Below are 18,279 nucleotides of genomic sequence, written 5' to 3'. Positions count from 1 at the left end.
TTTTTAGTAGAGACGGGGTTTCACCATGCTGACCAGGATGGTCTCGAACTCTTGACCTCGTGATCCACCCGCCTCGGCCTCCCAAAGTGCTGGGATTACAGGCTTGAGCCACCGCACCCGGCCCATTTTTTTCTTTTTTTAATAGGTTCCATATTTCTCTTCTCCATCTCTTCACACCTATCTCAGGTTTCTTTCCACCCTTATTCTTTCTACCTCACCTCTATTCTTCTTCTCCCTACTTTCCCATCCCTTAATCTCCTCTCCTAAATGGACAAAAGCCTTGTTTTACCACCCCCTATTTTTCTGACCTGGCATTCTTCCCTGTAGGAATGTTAATTAGCATGTGGGATTTAATTAATTCAGCACCTAATTAAAAATGAGAGAGGAAGAGTGGGAGAGGAGGAGGGCGGGACAGACAGAGCCTGCTTCAGTGCAGAAGGCACCGCAGATGGTTCTGGGTTGGCTGGCACCATGCCACTGCCCTCCAAACCCCCTCCTTTGCCCCCCGCCCCGCCAACTGCATGTACAACAAGAGGAGAGAGACAAAAGTGAGGGGCATAGGCTGACAGAGTCTCTAGACAAGCTCATTCAGTCCTGCCGCTGCTTTGTGCTGGGGAGAGACAGAGAACAAGAGAAAGGGAGGGAGAGACATGGACATACCCACACTCAGAAGCCAAAGAATGGGGCATCTGAACTGAATAATTCCTCTCCTCTTCAACACTGGAAGAAGCCAAGAGCTTGTTCATTCCAAGAGAGAGTCAGCATCTTGGGGTTCCCTGGCTCTTAAGGATCACTGAGGACAAGATGGGAAAACATAGGCACTGATCTTCTGGAGAAAAGGGATAGCTTGCTTTGGCAACCAGGGACCCACTCTGCTGCCATTCTTCCCATAGCATGCTGTTTGCTCAGCAGGAGCAGGTGATGAGGAAGATAGCTATTCAAAATGAAAGACAGGATGGGGGGAGTGGGCACAGATGGGCAATGGGGAGCAAATGGACAAGGAGATTTAAAGGAAGAGGAATGCAGGGTGTCCACGAACAAAAGGGAGAAGGTGAGGGAAAGTGAAGAATAAATGATGGGGGAGAAGGAAGAGGAGGAAGTTAGGAACACAGTGATGCTTTGTTTGCCAAGATGGATAAAGAGGGATGGAATGTCTATGCAGAGGACTCCACATACTGATCCCGTACAGCCTAGGCCAGGCAGAGGGCAATGGAAGAACTGGGAGAATACAGGAGCAGATCTTTCTGAGGGTCAACCAAGCTGCCGGAGACAGGGATCCCAACCCACAGGATCTTCCTAAAAACTGGATATTTCTACCAAACCAGGAATTTACCAAAGGCAATGGGGAAAATCTTCCAAATGAACAGAAAAGGAGGCTAGAATGACAGGAAACTGCAAAATCTGATTCCAGGAGCTCCAGCAGGGAGATGGGTGAGGAATGGGATTTGCAGCAGTACCTAGTGGCTCTCCAGGAGTGTCCCCGGATACTCTCAAGGGAAATGTGTCCAGTAGGGGGTTGATGTGAGTATATGAGGGCTGAGAAAGTTCAGAATGCAACACTTTGGTGGGAGGCATCTAGGAAGCTTTTAGGCTTGAAGCCTAGAGAGGACTACCTAAGAAGGGTAAGAAGAAGTCTGCCATCAGTGACAGATTACATAAGACTTGACTGAAGGAAACTAAGAAGGAAGGTGTAAAGCCAGATGAAGGTTTTCTGGTGTTAACTGTCACAGAGCTGAATGCAGTGACAGAGAATGGTCATTGTAACTAAGAGACAGGGTTTTCCTGGTTAGGAATTCTGATTTGATCTCTTTACCACCTAGGGCTTCCTATAAGAGTCAGCAGCGAGTAAATCAAAATTGGGAGAGAGGAAGTAGAAACTCAGGGGCTTTCTGTTCTCCAGAGCCCGCCCATGGGGCTAAACCCAAGGTTGGAAAACGAAATAAAGCAGTTCTTAAGGTAAGGTACCATAGGTTCAGTTAAAGTGGTACATATGAATGCTTTCTAAGCCAATTTTCTATGCTAAGCTTTAATTAACAATAAAAATAAGAAAATGTATTAATATAGCCACCATGACAGTTTTACACTACAGAGAAATGCTTAAGATTTAGTTATCCACACCAGTGGAAGGAGTGGTCCATAGAGCCTTTTGTTACTTAAGTGATCCTGGGACTGATGAGTTTGCTGCAAATGAGCAGCACAGAAGGAACAGAGCTTCCAGAGTTTGAGCATCCACCACCAAATGCCATCCAGACCCAAGCTATTTAGCAGCAGGGGTATACTAGCCAGCGCTAAGGTCAAATTAAATCTGGAATGGGAATCCATTCCCTGCCTGGGTACTCTGGAGGCTCCTGTAGTAGTAGACTAGCCTGTGTAAGGCCTGTGGGAATGCTAACTCCTTCCCAGAGAGTGAGGTCCCTCAACCAGTCAGCCAAGCCCACACACCCTGGCTGTCTTGCTGCTGATGCTCTCTTAGCAGGCCAACCAAGGCCAGCTTTTGACACAAAACCAGGCCACAGCTTCAAGGCTGTCAGGGGATGAATTAGACATAGGTTTCCAAGGGGTAGTAAGGGAAAAGTTAGACCTGAATGTCAGAGAAAACAGATTCTAATACCAGCCCAGCTAGTAATTTATTTGAATAGTCTTAGATAAATCATTTTCCCCTATAGGGCCTGTAAGCAAAAGAAAACAAAAATCAAACAATTTTAGCCACAGCAATGTAAGTACCTAGAAAAGAAAGAGTTAAACCTCCATTTATTACTCACCCAAAGGATGCTAAAACAAAAAAGTCTCTACCGTTCACTGCAACAAATATTTATTGGGCCTTGCTTTTAGAAGAGGGACCTAAACAGAGATCACTGTCTACCTTACATGAAACCACAACCCTAACTAGAGTCCCCCGAATAGAGTGAGAAAGATCTCTAAGAAAGGAAACAGGACAATCAGCTGAGAAAATGAAGAGGTCACCAGCCTCTGCCTCCACCAACATATATATATACACCTTAGGAAGGCAGGAGAGGTGGGCGAGGATACAGGGCTCCACAGGCACTTACATGGCTTGGACAGTAAGGTGAGGGGGTGGTGTTCTAGTCCTTGCTTTTTACTGTGGCTCTGGCAAACTCTGCCTCTCCCCATAATCCAGGAGTCAGTTTTGACTGACACATGCTGAGAAAAAGGAAGCCAGCCATTCTAGGACTACCACTTACGCTAAGGAAGATTTCCTCTCACCAGGGAAACAAGGAAAGAGGCCATACTGTCCGTATTGTGGACTATTCCTAGGATATACAGAAGTCAGACTCAGCACTACTATTCAGGGAATAACCAGGATGCTATTAATTCACAAAGAATAATCCAATAAGAGAAAAGTCAGCCATCCTAGAAATTGGGTAACTTTATAATCAAAAGCACTGCTGAATTAGCTGGTTCTAGGGTACTGGTCTCACAGTGAAAGGTCTTCAAAATAAAGTTAAAAAATGAGAGCTGAGATAACAGTCTAGAGTTCGGGCTATATTCTGGAAAAGTTAAACAATACAGAGCACTGTGGGCTAAATGAGGCAACCATGTAAATTCAGCTGTGACAAAGGAGAAGCATGGAATGACAAAAAGAGGAAGCAGACTACAAGAGTAAGCCAAGGTCCTGCAGCCAAAATTGTGCTCAGCAGTGACCAGAAAGCCAGGATGCTCAGTGTCACAGCTGTCCTGGCAAGAACCTTGTGAGGACACAAAAGATCAGTAACAGGACATCTCCTCGTCTTCAAAATATAGGATAACAAAAGTAGAGGTATCTTAGCAATCTAATTCAAAAGTCTCTGGATGAAGCCATTATTATCTGAATTCTTGCTATTCCCTAGCTCCCATTTTCCCAGCATGTAGAACCCAAATCTGTAGATTCAGATAATGCAGGATCGATCCCTTGCCAACTGAACTCTCATTATCCAAATCCAGGAACTGAATAGATGCAGACAGCAAAGGATATCTTCTCGCTCCCATCATGTTTTCCTTACAGAGCCTCATGATTATCCCCACCTAGTCTTCAGTACTGACCCCTCAGTTCTCCTCACCCTGTTCTCTTCTAAACCACTCTCATCTATAGCCCTTTTTCACTGGGAGAGTCAACTGTAAGATGTCAAGGGTAGAACAGACAACGAAAAAGAAAGGGAGTAAGGAACAGTGTAGATTTCAGATAGGGGAGTGAGATGGAGATCCTGCAGACAGACAGAGAGTAAGAAAGAGACAGAAAGCAAGAGAGCTGGAGCTGGGGGAGGGGAAGAAGATGGCACTGCGGAAAAAAGAGCGCCACAAAATTAATTTGAGGAAGGGAACAGTAGAGGAGACGCTGGTGGAATAACAATCAGGCAGTAGAGGGCTGGGGAAAGGGGGAGGAGGAATGATGCTGTTGGGGAGGGCCCCGTCTGCAGAGCAACAGCAGCACCACCTATGGGTATGATGAAGGGCTACAGACTGCAACAAAAGAGGTCACTGCCTGGGCACAGGAGTCTGGGTGCAGGTGGGGAGGAAGAAGCCATGGCTTTTGCCCTTCAAACCTCAGTTACACAACATGCAGGCTAGAAGAATAAATTGTATATGGCTCTCCTGGAAAGAAAAGGACTTAACAAGGTAAGGGAGGGAAGACAGAGAACTCCTGGCTTTTACCATTGCAAGGGGGTTTCCCCTTCAGAACTCAGGCAATAGAAAAGAGAAGAATATGAAAAAGGAGGAACACAAGGTACTGAAAGGAATATGAGCACCTGCATATTTCATTACCTGGAAAGAGGATTTTTATCTTTATTTTATTTCCAAGTGATTTCCTTTCCCCACTGGATATAGGAGAATACAGTTGCCTCCCTTGGGCCATGAATGCCCCTCACTCAGGTTTTCCTCCCAGCACTGCCTCAAAACTCCCAACCACCATTAGAAACCCCCAGGGAGCCACCAAGCTCTAAGAAGGAAAGAAAGGAAGGGTTCCCCCCACCAAGCAGACCAAGTAGGGGAGGACAGGGTAGAATGAAAGAGAGAATGCAAAAGGTCTGCAGAGGGAGGAGAGAGAGAGAAATGTGATCAGTAGTATTTGTTGTGCTTCCAGGGAGGAAGGATCTGTCACATTTTTAATAATAATAAATACATGAAGACAGATTTGCCAGCACTCCTCTGGCTCCTTGGGAAGTGTGGGGGAGGGGAAGCAATGCAGCTGCAGCACAGACCAATATCACGCCCTCCCCTCCCCCATTAGATAGGTTCAGTATTGCAGCAGCCTCCCCCTCCCCCTCTAACTGCAGTTCTCCCGTTCACAGCCCACCCTTTCCATGGTTCCTTCACACAGTTCTGCCCCTCCTCCCCAACCTCCATCTCTACTCCCTCCAACCCCACTCTATCCTTTCAGTGCTGGTCCTCATTTAACACAGCCTTATACTAGCTGGAAGAAGCCTTAGCACCTACATCTTAGATGAATGAATCTGCTCCCCCAATCCCGAGGCTCTCCTCTTTCCAATCAGTGTCCTTCATTAGCTGACAGCTATCTTTCCCCCACACCCCACACAACACTTCCACAGATGTAATCCAGCACATTTCAGCATTTCCTGGATTCCACCAAAAGGGATTTTCTCCCCATTTTAATCTCAATGTGACCTCCTTTCTCACATCCTTCCTTAAATATAATGGCCATCAAATGTGTTTGTGTTTAGGGGGTGTCGGGGCCTCCGGACTCGGTGACTACTGCCACCTATTGACCCAAATTTGTTTAAGATAGACCTTTAATACACTTCCTACACAGCAACACTCTGTTATTTCAAAAGCATCAATAGCTTAAACATGCAAAGGCATGGCTCTTGGGGCTTCTCTGAGACCCTCTGAACAATGAGATCAAAGAAATACAAAAGTAAGACTGGGCAGAGAGCCAGAGCATTGATGCCTCTCCTCATGCAGAGGAAGAAAACAAGGCCCAAGGAATGAAAAAGCAACTTTAAGTCCCCTCAAGGTTCTCTAAGCAAAGACGAGTAGGGAACAGAGTTTTTCTTAAGGGCTGGTAAAAATCTCACGTACCATAATATACATGATATTACCAATGGAGCAGGAGGCAGGATTCCACTCACATACTTCCAACAAGTTAGCCAAATCCTTGGCACGAATCTGGGATTTATAGACCTAAAAGATTCCAGGGAGGATGGGGGACACTCAGGAGTGTTTGACTCTCACCCAATCTGTACCAATCAGAACTGGAGATTGGACAGATAAACTGGGCTCTGAAAAAGGTCAGGTCTACACCATATAGCTCTATGGTTTAGCTATGTATGGTCCATCAACCCAAGCAATGAGGAGAGTTTGAACTCTCTGTAGTGCTGAAAATTGACACACTAACAATCTCCCTTGTAAATAAAATGCATTTTTCCTAATAAGGTATCTAAAAAGACTGTTGTGAATTACCAATAGACATTTTCGCAAGCCTTCATAAAATCCTAACAAAACAATGCTTTTAAGGCAAAGACAGGCCTTGGTCAAACTCTTTTCCCTGTCCCCTAAGATGAAAACAAAGCAGAGATGTAAACTACTTGTACAGAATAAAGCCATCACGTGATAAAACCAAACAGGTAAGGTGCTCACGTGTGCATTGACAGATATTACTTAGTGAACACCAGAAATGATCTGCTGTCAGCAATACACTGAGGAAATCTGATATTCATGTGATCTGGAATTGATCAGAGAACTGAATCTATGAGTAGGAATAAGGGAAAGAAAAAAAGTGAACAGCTATAACAAAATCCTAAAATTCTAATTCTTAGTTCCCTTGTTTTACTACCCTAACAGTTGTTCTCAAACAATATTCTAAAGAATTCTAAAGGTTCCTTAGGGGATCCTCAAGAATCTTGGGGAAAAGGGGTCATAAGAACATGGAACTTTAGGATTCCTCATCCCCACTTCAACCAAAGTAACCCCACTTATTCTTGTTTTACATATTGAGAATCCATGTAATACTCTGTCAAACAATACACTCTACAGTGTTTAAGGACTCTGGTACAATTATTCTCAGAAACAGTTCAACTTTTTACCAGAAACTTCTTTCAAATAATGCCTGAAGTTCAGGGAAAACAAAATGTCCTGGGATTAAAGACTTGATTGAATTAATATAAGATCCACAAAGGCAGGGATTTTGTCTGCTGTGTTCATTGGTATACCACCAAGAGACCAGAATCGTGGAACTTGGGGTTTCTTTGAAGATGAGGCCTCTAACAGAAATGGGGCAGTAGGGTAGGAGAGCCAGATTAAAAACCACCTACAAATTAAAAAAGATTTTTTAACCCTGAAGATTTTCATGAAACATAGGATACTTGAAGTCCTCCATCCTCAGTGTTCCCCCAGTATTGGTTCTCCAACTTAGGAAAAATTGCTTGCCCTAAGTGTCTCAGCTTCCTCACTAGTAAAATGGAAATAACATAGATTTTATAAGGATTAAGTATAAAGCACTTAGCTCAGCATGTAACACAAGATTTTTTTTTTTTTTTTAAGATAAGTCTTGCTGTCATTCAGTCTGGAATACAGTGGTAAGATCATAGTTCACTGCAACCTCAAACTCAAGGGCTCAAGCAAACCCCTGCCTCAGCCTCCCGAGCAGCTGAGACTATAGGTGCACACCACTATACCTGGCTAATTTTTTTTTAGAGACAGGGTCTTGTTGTGTTAAACATGCCGGTGTTAAACTTCTAGCCTCAAACAATCCTCCTGCCCCAGCCTCCCAAAGTGCCCAGATTACAGGTGTCAGCCACCACATATGGCCAGAAAGTAGGGTTTTTTTTTGTTTTTTTTTTTTATAAGAGCACTGCCCTTCCCCTGGCAGTTCCCATAATCCACAAATCTTAATAAATTAGAAACACAGTGGTCCTAACCAGCAAATGAAGTGGTTTTAACTAAAGTATTTTTGAACCAAATCACTCATCTAGTTAGTTCAGCCATAAAGGGAAAAAAAGTCTCTAAATCTGTGCTTGTGGCTTTGTTTAGATTCCCTTGAGGAAATGGAAGTATGAGAGCCCAGGGCATGTCAGACTCCCTCAGATCTACCAGGGACTAAAAGTTAGTGGCCCCAGACATAAGCCCAACTTAGTGTCATTGACAAAAGCTCTAGGCTTTAACTTAAAGGGAATCTCAGAAATGAAGTGTAATACATTCATTTCTTAGCTGAGGAAACTTAAAGGCCAGAGATGTTAAGTGATTTGCTCGAGATCACAGAATTAACAGAAGACTGCCATCTCCTATCTACTTTCTACCAGGCAGCAGCTGACTGAAAGTAGAATTTACACTATTCTGCCCAATCAGGCAGAATAGTATAAATCCAGATTCCTATATTCAGAATCAACAAGGTTTTAGTCATATAAAAACCCAAATTAATTTGTCAATACTACCGAGGAATACTAGACACAAAATCAAATGTTCATGAGACCCAAAGCCTTTTTAAAAAACTCCAATGAATTAGTTCTACAGACCCAACTTCTTTTTTTTAATCCCTTTTTTCACTTTCTGTATTATCCAAGGCCTGTGGGATATCTCACTAACAGAGTAGAATACAAGATCTCAGATGTGTAACTGCCACCAGTCTCCTGATTTGAGTTTGGCTGATTATTTCTGTGGGATTTTCATTTCTTTGGCTGTTAAGCTAGGACTGTTCTGCTTGTCTGCTGGCTTTTTTCGAGGGGAGGAGGGGCAAGCTCTTTAGAGAAGGGTTAGCCTTTACTGACTCTGGTAAAACAACCCTCAGTTGAAGGGAGGTCAAAGACTGAAAAACACAAAACTATACTGACTCTTCACTCCAGCCTTCTTACTCACTGTACTATTTTCTACAAACTATCTCAGTAACTAACCAAAGATCAGCCCTATGTTCATGCCATTTCAGAAAGAAATGAAAAACATTCAGAGAGGTTGAGACAAGAATAATTCTTGCTGATGTGGAAAGGTTCTATCTTGCTTTTGATTACAGCCAAGCTTCACAAGTTTCTTGAACCACAAATGCCACCTGGTGGCCAGCCCAGATAACAATAATAAAACCTAAAATTCATGTATTGATATCTCAAATCTGTACTGCATTATAACAAATCATACAGGAACTTGGGGCAACATGGGTTGAAAGAGTTGATTATTCCACCCTCATCTCTCAGTATTTTTTGTGAAACAACCAATTTTTAGTTTCCAGGAAAAACATATTATCAAAGGAAATAGCCAAATGTTTCGCACTTCCAAAAAAATCTTTCCCTTTTCACCAACCACTCACCAAAAATACCCCAAACCCAGCGACTCCAGTCACACAATACATGTGCAAAAGGGGCTTTTAATTCATAAGTAAAATAAATTTTATTAGTAAGGCTCTTTCCACATGTCCAAAACAAACAATAAATTCCAGGGAAAACAACCTATATACAATGATATTAGAAGTATCTCAGGATGACAAAAAATATACAAATATGTACACCCATAATCACCGCCGCCTCCGAAAACCTGAAAGGAAGGGAAACCAAGAATGAGGCAAAGGACAGTTGGAAAAGCTAAAGGGACAGGAAAAGAGGACATCTAGAGAGAAGGGCTCACAGGGATAGGGTCTCCTAGCAATACTTTGCATATCTTCCCAGGACGAAAGACGAGAAGACAGAATAAAATTGAAATGGGATAATGGTTCCTTCAAGTGACACTTTAACAGCTCTATTTAGGGCCTGAACAGGAGCTGTGGAACCTTAGATGTGGAATCCAGAGTTTCATTTTGTGAATGATGCTGATATCCAGCTTAGGAAAGAAAAAAATAAAAGCCCATCTAAGGAGATTATTGTCCAGTATGGAAGAGATACTACAGGGGTTGTTGAGACCCAGAATGGCAAATCCAAATAGTCTCAACTTGTACTCCCCACCTTGCACCTGATCACCTAAGTCCTAGCAGTTCACTGACCTTTTTTCTTCCGACCTTTCTTAGATATCTTCTTCCGCTTTTTAGCAGGATTCTGATCCTGGAGACAGATGGAGAAGCGAAGGAATGGTACTGTGGTTCTGAGAACTAGCATCCCTTCCCAAGTTCCTCATGGTAATAAGCCCTACATACATTTGGCTGAAAGCATGAAAGTCATCTCCTACAATGGTTATCTCAACCTCACCTCATCAAGATGAGCAGTTCCTCCTGTCAAAGCACTGATGTCACTGAAGTGTGTAAGGGAATGAAGTTGTGAGCTCATGACATTTGCTCGTTTTCGCCGTCCTTTCTCTTTTTTACTGACGCTCAAACGCACCATCATGCTCTCCTCATAGTTAATCCTGCCAGAGAAAGACAGTTTCCAGCAAGCTCAGACCATGAAGATTGAAAGCTCCAGCCCAGAACCTGGGCCCAAGTATTTACTCATCCCTTGTTCAGGGAGTTCTCAAGAAGTTTCAGAGCAGATCAACACAGGATTTAGTAAGGACATATTGAATGCTCAACACTGAGCTTCCTCAACGAAATGTGCTCTATGCTAGAACTTCCCTCATCCTAGATATGAGTCCATAGCCTATCCATACATAATAGTATTTAAAAATTATACCAAAAATTTTTTTTATTTCAGCATCTCAGCTCTATAAACAGGTTTCCCTAAATTTGTCTTTTCATGCAAATCCATCAACTGTGAAGACTGCACCTGAGCAAAGTTGATGAGTCTGTATTCAATTACACTGCTTTTTTACTTTCCTTGACTGAACTCATCTAACTCACAATAATAAAAGCCTGCCTTTATTGCTTTCTGCACATAAGTGAGAACTGTGACAGTAAAACACAGAATTTTAAAGTTGTAATATATGGAACTGCATGTATTCCTCTTTGTACTGCTTTTTTTTCTTTTTTCCCCCTCAAATCTCATGTCGAGTTGCAATGTACTGCTTTTGCTTTGGACTAAACGGGGGAAAAAAAATTCTACTTCCTATCCTGTACTCCAAACTCCTGACTCTTAGAAACTATCATCCCAAATTTTTCACTATATTTTCTATATAACGTTAATTCTCTTGGTATCAAACTTAGTCACAATTGTCTAAAGCACGAGGACAGGACTCCAGAGTAGGAATAAATTTCCAATGCAAGGGCTCACACCTGTGCTGGTCCTCCTGACTCTGGCGGGTAACATGGGGATGCCGAGCATCATGGATTTCCTCTGGAGCATCTGAGTACTGCTCCTTAAGTTCACGAATGACAGAGCTGCTCAATGCCCGTCTCTTAGCTCGTTCTAGACGCTTCTTCTCCCGCTCAGCTTCTGTTTCATCTACTTGATGAAAATAAGCAGAAGTTATCCAAGAACAGAGAAAAGAAGAGAAACATTCATGCTGAGGAGGCAGCAGCCAAGACACATACCATAATGTACTGGAACCAAGCGTGGCGGAACATATTTCTTAGACACTCCTTTCACAGATTTCTTCCCTGACACCTCAGACTGGCCATCTTCTGCTTCATCCTCATCCTCAGAATTCAACTAAAAAAGAAACAATGTCTGCAAATTTAGGAAGCATTCATAAGTGAGAAGAAAACCCAAAGCTGGAGTACCCTGGGGAGGTGGGAATATAAAAAGGGAGAAAAGGGAATCTCATACTCAGCATTCTAACACACAAGTTATAAAATCAAGTCCTAAGAGAATCCCAGGGGATCCAGGATCACCACAAGGCTCATCTAGGTATAGATCCTTCAGAAAAAAATCAGAATAATACAACCCAATAATATAACCCCTTACCTTGCTCATCATATTGCTGGGATGAGGCTTAAAACGAAGTGGGTCATTCTCACCTGAAATAAATAACCCAAGGGATTTCACAAAATTTGGAACTTTACAATGGTTCCCACAACTTCATGATGGTCTCCTCACTTACTAAGGCTGCCTGTCACTGCAGTCTTGACCAGTTTGTCAATTTGATATTTCAGTTTTTGGTCCAAGGGACGAAGCTTTTCCAAAACCTACAATATGGTAGTTAAACAGGATTATATTCCCCTCCCAAAATGAAGCACATACCAAAGTCTTTATATTAAGATGCCACATAAGGCACCTAAAATATATACAAAGTAGAGCAAATGAACAGAAAAATACCTTTTTTTTATTTGTTTTCCTTAAACATGAGAAAACTCATTTAAATGAGAGTTACTATGTAACAGCCCTGGAGTTCAAGATTTAGAAACCTAAAACTCCAAGATGCCAAATGCTTCATACCGTGCGAATCTCCACCAGTCTCAAAACTGCATCATGTCCCTGAAGAGACCCTCCTGAGGCTTTGTCCAGAATGAGGTGTGTCAAATCCATAAGGTACATGAGCAGCAGCTGGTCTTTCACTTCCAAGAAGCTGAGACCCTGAGTTGAAAAAAACATAAAGAGATGCAGATTTGGTTGTAGCCACAAAACCAGGAAGAAAGTCTAGGGTAAACAGGATGTTCTTCCAAGTTCAAGATCTTCCCAATCAGTACATATTAGGTATCTGGAGTAGTCTCAAGAAGTAGCTATGCCTAAGATGGCCAATGAGAAAATTATGGTAATACAAGAGAAACATCGCTCAGAGAATTAATGAAAGACAATGAGAAGACGAAAATCAATAAACTACCCCCAAGAAAAGACTATAACAGGGTTTCTCAATTTCAGAGCTGTTGACATTTGAGGCCAAAATATTTTTTGTGAAGGGCTGTCCTGGGCATTGTAGGTTTTCAGCAGCATTCTTGGCCTCTACCCATTCTTGGCCCCTCCAAGCTGCAACAATCAAAAATGTCTCCATACACTGCCAATTTTTAAATGAATTTAATCAAAGCAATTACCAACTTCCCCCAATACAATGGAATATGATATAGGTAAAAACAATGATTTACATAAAATGGCATAGAATTAAATCCATGTCAGCACAAGTTGTAGAAAGTATAATATGACTTTAATTGTGAAACTGTGTGTGGCGGGGGGGCGGGGAGTATGATGTATACATTTTATACACATAGAAAACTGTCTACAAGATAACACACAATTAACCGCTACCCCAGGGAGAGATGAGGAAAAGGAAGAAATGGTGTATTTTAGACTGCGAAAAAGTGTTGCATATATTACTCTTATAATTTAAAAAATCTCCAAAAAAATATACCACAGTGGTTATCTCAGAGTGGTGATTATACATATTTTTCATTTTTTTCTTTGTGCTTTTAAGTATCTTCCAAACTTCACACCCTGAGAAAACCTATTTCAGAGACGTTAAGTACTTTGGCCAAGATTACACAGTAATACAAGTAGAGCTAAGATTCAAACGAAATCTGACTCTAACACCTATCCTTGGATGTCTTTAAGCCAAACATGCTAAGCTCTTGAGATCAACACAAGTGTGGTACAGAAAGAAAGCAAAGGGTTGAGAGTCATAAAAACAGTTTAAGTTCTGAGTTACGTATTTGGTAGTCAAATATTGAGTAAGTCATTTAACCTTGTGACCTCAGTCGTTGTCTTCTTTTTTTGAGAAGGAGTTTCGCTCTTGTTGTCCAGGCTGGAATGCAATGGCACAATCTCGGCTCACTGCAACCTCCGCCTCCCAGGTTCAAGCGATTCTCATGTCTCAGCCTCCCAAGTAGCTGAGATTACAGGCATGCGTCACCATGCCTGGCTAATTTTTTGTATTCAGCAGAGATGGAGTTTCACCATGCTGGTCAAACCGGTCTCCAACTCCTGACCTTAGGTAATCCACCCACCTCAGCCTCCCAAAATGCTGATATTACAGGTATGCACTACCACGCCTCGCCTTTTTTGAGATGGAGTCTCGCTGTGTTGCCCAGGCTAAAGTGCAATGGCACAGTCTCGGCTCACTGCAACTTCTGCCTCCCAGGTTCAAGCGATTCTCCTGCCTCAGTCTCCTGAGTAGCTGGGATTACAGGTGCCTGCCACTACACCTGGCTAATTTTTTGTAGAGACGGGGTTTCACCATGTTGGCCAGGCTGGTCTCGAATTCCTGACCTCGTGATCTGCCTGCCTCATCCTCCCAAAGTGCTGGGATTACAGGTGTGAGCCACCGTGCCTGGCCAACCTCAGTCTTATAAAAGATAAGTTAATATATTTGTTCAACAAACAAATATATAGTGATCTAAGAAGGATGCTGGCAACTCATCCATCTCCAAAAGGCAGTAAAATGATTCAAAGCATGGTACCCAGGGCTGGGCACAGTGGCTCACACCTGCAATCCCAGTACTTTGAAAGGCTGAGGAAGGCAGATCACCTGAGGTTGAGAGTTCAAGATCAGCCTGGCTAACATGGTGAAACCCCATCTCTACTAAAAATACGAAATTAGCTGGACGTGGCGGCTGGTGCCTGTAATCCTAGCCACTCAGGAGGCAGAGGCAGGAAAATCACTTGAACCCAGGAAGCAGAGGTTGCAATGAGCCAAGATCATGCCACTGCACTCCAGCCTGGGTGACAGAGTGAGACATCGTCTCAACAAACAAAACAAAAAACCATGGTACCCAGGACGAAAACAGGTAAGAATTTGAGAAGTAGGCTCTTCTGACGTGCTTGGGCACTGTCAAATTCAAACTGAGTTACAAGCATAAGAGAAAAACAAAGATTCAAAATTTTTCGAATAAAAATGGACAATAAGAACATAAATGAATGATAAAGGCAAGAATATATTTTAAATGCTGTTAGTCATCTTTCTGTAAGTACAAATCTCCTGCAACTCCTGTGCTTAAAAATCCTTCATTGATTCTTAATGGTTTTCATACTTGTGTTTATCCATAGAATATTTGGCATAAGTATCTTAGGACAAAAGCTCAATATATAAAAGAATATAATATCAGTTTTCCAGTTAAGTAGGCATGAGAGGTCCAGAGTTATTCTTCCATATTGCCCCCAGCCAATAATCCCTGAGAAGGTTCTACCAGACCTTAATTTGAAAACTACCATATTTCAATTGTTGGTTTTTTTTTTTTTTTTTTTTCCCTGAGATGGAGTCTTGGTCTGTGGCCCAGAGTGAAGTGCAGTGGCGTAATTTCCGCTAATTGCAACCTCCACCTCCTGGGTTCAAGCGATTCTCCTGCCTCAGCCTCCTGAATAACTGGGGTTACACACAGGGACGTACCACAATGCCTGGTTAATTTTTGTATTTTTAGTAGAGATGGGGTTTTGCCATGTTGGCCAGGCTGGTCTCAGAACTCCTGATCTCAGGTGATCTGTCCACCACAGTCTCCCAAAGTGCTAGGATTATAGGAGTGAGCCACCTTTCTTCCTAGCCTGGTCTTAAGACTGTCTCAGTCTGTAGCCCAGGCTGGAGTGCAATGGTGCAACTGTGGCTGATGATAGCCTCAATCTCCTGGGTTCAAGTGATCCACTCACCTCAGCCTCCCAAGTAGGTAGGATTATGGGCACACACCACTGAGCCTAGCTCATTTTTTATTTTTTGTAGAGACAGGTCTCATCATGTTGCCCAGGCTGGTCTCAAACACATAGGTTCAAGCAATTCTCCCACTTTGGCCTCCCCAAGTGCTGGGATTACAGGGACATATTTCAAGTTTAAGATGCACATCGTTTTCATATTTTAACATCTCTGAAATCAGGATGCATGTTTCAGTCCCTGGCATCTTAGTATTATGTCATAAGACAGGGGCTCATTCTGTCACCTAGGCTGAATGCAGTGGCACAATCACAGCTCACTGCAGCCTCAACCTCCCAGGCTCAAGTGATCCTCCAGCCTCAGCCTCCCAAGTGGCTGGGACTACAGACACATGCCATCATGCCTGGCTGATTTTTAATTTTTGTACAGACAGGGTCTCACTATGTTACCCAGGTTGGTCCCAAACTCCTTAGCTCAAGCAATCCTCCAGCCTCAGCCTCCGCCTCCTGATGTGCTCAGATTACAGGCATGAGCCATCACACCCAGCCTGCAAACATTTTTTCTTTGTATATACAATAAGTGGTATGTCCCATTTAATAAGTGTCTTAGATTAGATGAAATTTGAAAGTAACTCCTCAAATGGCCTACAATAATCTTCAGAGACTATCTTTCCAGTCTTATTTTCTACCCCCACCACACATAACACAGAATGTACATCCAACCACAAAAATGACTTCCTCCTTACCCATAATATCACCATGCTTTCAGGCCTTTGTGCCTTTGCACATTGCTTCTTTCCATCCCTCCTGTTTATTCCTCAAAATCTTATCACCTCCTCTGGGAAGCCTGTCCTGAATCTCTCTGCTCTTCTGGCAGTTAATTAATCCCTGGAGACTCCTCATAACTCTGTAATGTGACTGCTACTATTAATACTCATATCTGTTGCTTTGCTTTGTCTTCACACTAGACTTCAACACAGAAACTGGATCTCATTTATGTTTGAAGCTCGAGCACTTAGGATATATAAAACACAATAAACATACAATGAAAGAACTACTGAGACCATTAAGTCAGGGGATGCTTAATGTTTGAGTACATCTTACCTTTTCTGTAGGATAGGCACCAGCTTGAACTTTTTTTGTCAGTGATTGCACCTGTGCAGTTACAGCCATCACCTGAAATTAGCCCAAATAAAACAACTGACTACACTTATCAAATCATGTCTGCAAATTGTGAAGAGTAAAAGCTAAACAATGCCACCTAAAAATTATCTGAAACACTGTCTAAAGTATAAATACCATCTTCTCACTTCTGGGGAGAGATGGTTCTTCAAACGTAAAGTAAAAAAAAACAAAAGTAAAAAACAACAAAAAATCTTTACACTTCTTAAAGAGCAGACTATCTTTTATTAAACCAAAGGGAGGGGAAAACGACAGAGACAGTAGTGATGGGAGGGCTGTAATTCTGTCTGTGCTGGTTGAACTTACAATAAACAGAACTACATAGCTCCCTGACTTATGATTTGAATTTCCACTTTACGAGGGTCCAAAAGCAACATGCATTCAGTAGAAGCAATATGCATTCAATACGCATTCAGTAGTACTTTTCTCATGATGCTGGGCAGCAGCATCAAGCCTAAATTTCGACTTACGATATTTTCGTATTACAATGGGTTTATCAGGCCATAACCTCCATCGTTACGTCGAGGAGTATCTATCTGTATATAAGTGTGTACTACCTGGGCACCCAAAGGGCAAATCATGTTACTATTTCAAGCACTGGTTTCCTTAACTACATGAATAAAGGAAAACTACTCAGATAATTTTTTTTGGAGTCTCCTGTATTCTCTTAGGTGCGGAATCAATTACTTCGAATTCTGGCCTGAAAGGATTTTCATTACATCATTTTCCTCCTATGGTTTTGGGGAGCATTCATATATCTCAACCACCAAAGTTTGGGGTGAAACACGTAAAGTCAAAACCAATCCATGACTAATTTATTCCAGAGGCGACACTACTCACTTGCTCCTGGAGATTTTTCAGAAGTGTCACGGCACTTGGCAGGTCTGACTCCAGCACCTCCTACAGAAGGGAGACGAGGTAAGAAAAGTCATTTCTCAGGATTATAAGAAGGCGGAACGTCTAGGTTGAAAAACTGCTCTCTCTCCGCCAGACACCCCAGACTTGGGGCCTTCACACTCTGGGTCACAGACTCGTCTTAAAGCCAGCCCCTTGGGTTACTAGACAGGAACAGTAACTCTAGCGAGGCAACCTCCCTGAAGCACTTTCATCACCACCCTTCCCTGGTATCAACAGTTTGCCTCCAGCCGCTGAAGGGAAAGGAAAACTCCACAACAGCTACGCAAGGAAGCAACCACACTATACTCACCAGTGCCGCCATCTTCGCATGGCCCACCCCTTCCGGTTTCGTACTTCCTGAGCGCTAAGGGCGCCTATATAGATTTGATAGACAACTACCGCTTGTAAATCTAAGCCAATACGAATAAAGGCTTTCTCACTTCCGCCCCCAACAGGGTAAACGAGAGGAGGAGTTTCATCTGGCCAATGGAGTAAAGGAACCAGCTGAATTCGTCAGACTCCGAAAGAGATGTCATGACGAAAACAAGTACTTGGCAAAGAGCGTATGATTGGTAGACTGAATAAAATGATTGATGGCAAACCAATAAGAGACGGGAAGGTGTTTGTTTGACAGTTAGAAATACCAATAGAAAAAAGGAATTAGCAGAGCGAACTTAGTGCGTATTGGCTCCCGCCTGCCGCAGAACCCAGTGTCTTTTTCACGGCGCTTTTTTTGTAGTGCCTAAACCGGCCGCTAGGTGACGGGCCTCGTCTTCGCTTTGCGGTGCTGACGTTATAAAGCCGCCATCGCTGGCTGCTAATCCAACGCCGACCACGCCAAATTCCTCACAGACCCCGTGGTCCTAGGATCGATACTGTGACAGTACTCCTT

At 42.8% G+C, this 18,279-nt stretch overlaps 1 protein-coding gene across 1 annotated transcript; it reads right to left on the bottom strand.

Moving 5' to 3' along the window:
• Window positions 1–9,305: 9,305 nt before the first annotated feature.
• Window positions 9,306–17,939, bottom strand: NGDN (neuroguidin). The gene is made up of 11 exons (XM_017544552.2): window positions 17,698–17,939; window positions 17,331–17,390; window positions 16,413–16,484; window positions 12,180–12,317; window positions 11,845–11,929; window positions 11,709–11,761; window positions 11,336–11,453; window positions 11,078–11,246; window positions 10,119–10,275; window positions 9,917–9,974; window positions 9,306–9,474 (listed from the first exon to the last, which is right to left on the bottom strand). Exons 1-11 carry the CDS (start codon window positions 17,707–17,709, stop codon window positions 9,455–9,457), a joined length of 942 nt encoding a protein of 313 aa, XP_017400041.1. The 5' UTR covers window positions 17,710–17,939; the 3' UTR covers window positions 9,306–9,454.
• Between the last annotated feature and the right edge of the window lie 340 nt (window positions 17,940–18,279).

The sequence above is a fragment of the Cebus imitator genome, unplaced genomic scaffold, assembly GCF_001604975.1.
Source record: "Cebus imitator isolate Cc_AM_T3 unplaced genomic scaffold, Cebus_imitator-1.0 Scaffold170, whole genome shotgun sequence".
Taxonomy (NCBI): Eukaryota; Metazoa; Chordata; class Mammalia; order Primates; family Cebidae; genus Cebus; species Cebus imitator.
Note: the sequence above shows the minus strand (reverse complement) of the source record. Positions and strands in the feature narration are given on the sequence as shown.

Coding starts and splice junctions, on each gene's coding strand:
- NGDN (XM_017544552.2), bottom strand. Junction 12,318..16,412: donor GTGCCTATCCTACAGAAAAG/GTAAGATGTACT, acceptor TTTTCAACTCAG/GGTCTCAGCTTCTTGGAAGT. Junction 11,930..12,179: donor GACTGGTGGAGATTCGCACG/GTATGAAGCATT, acceptor ACCATATTGTAG/GTTTTGGAAAAGCTTCGTCC.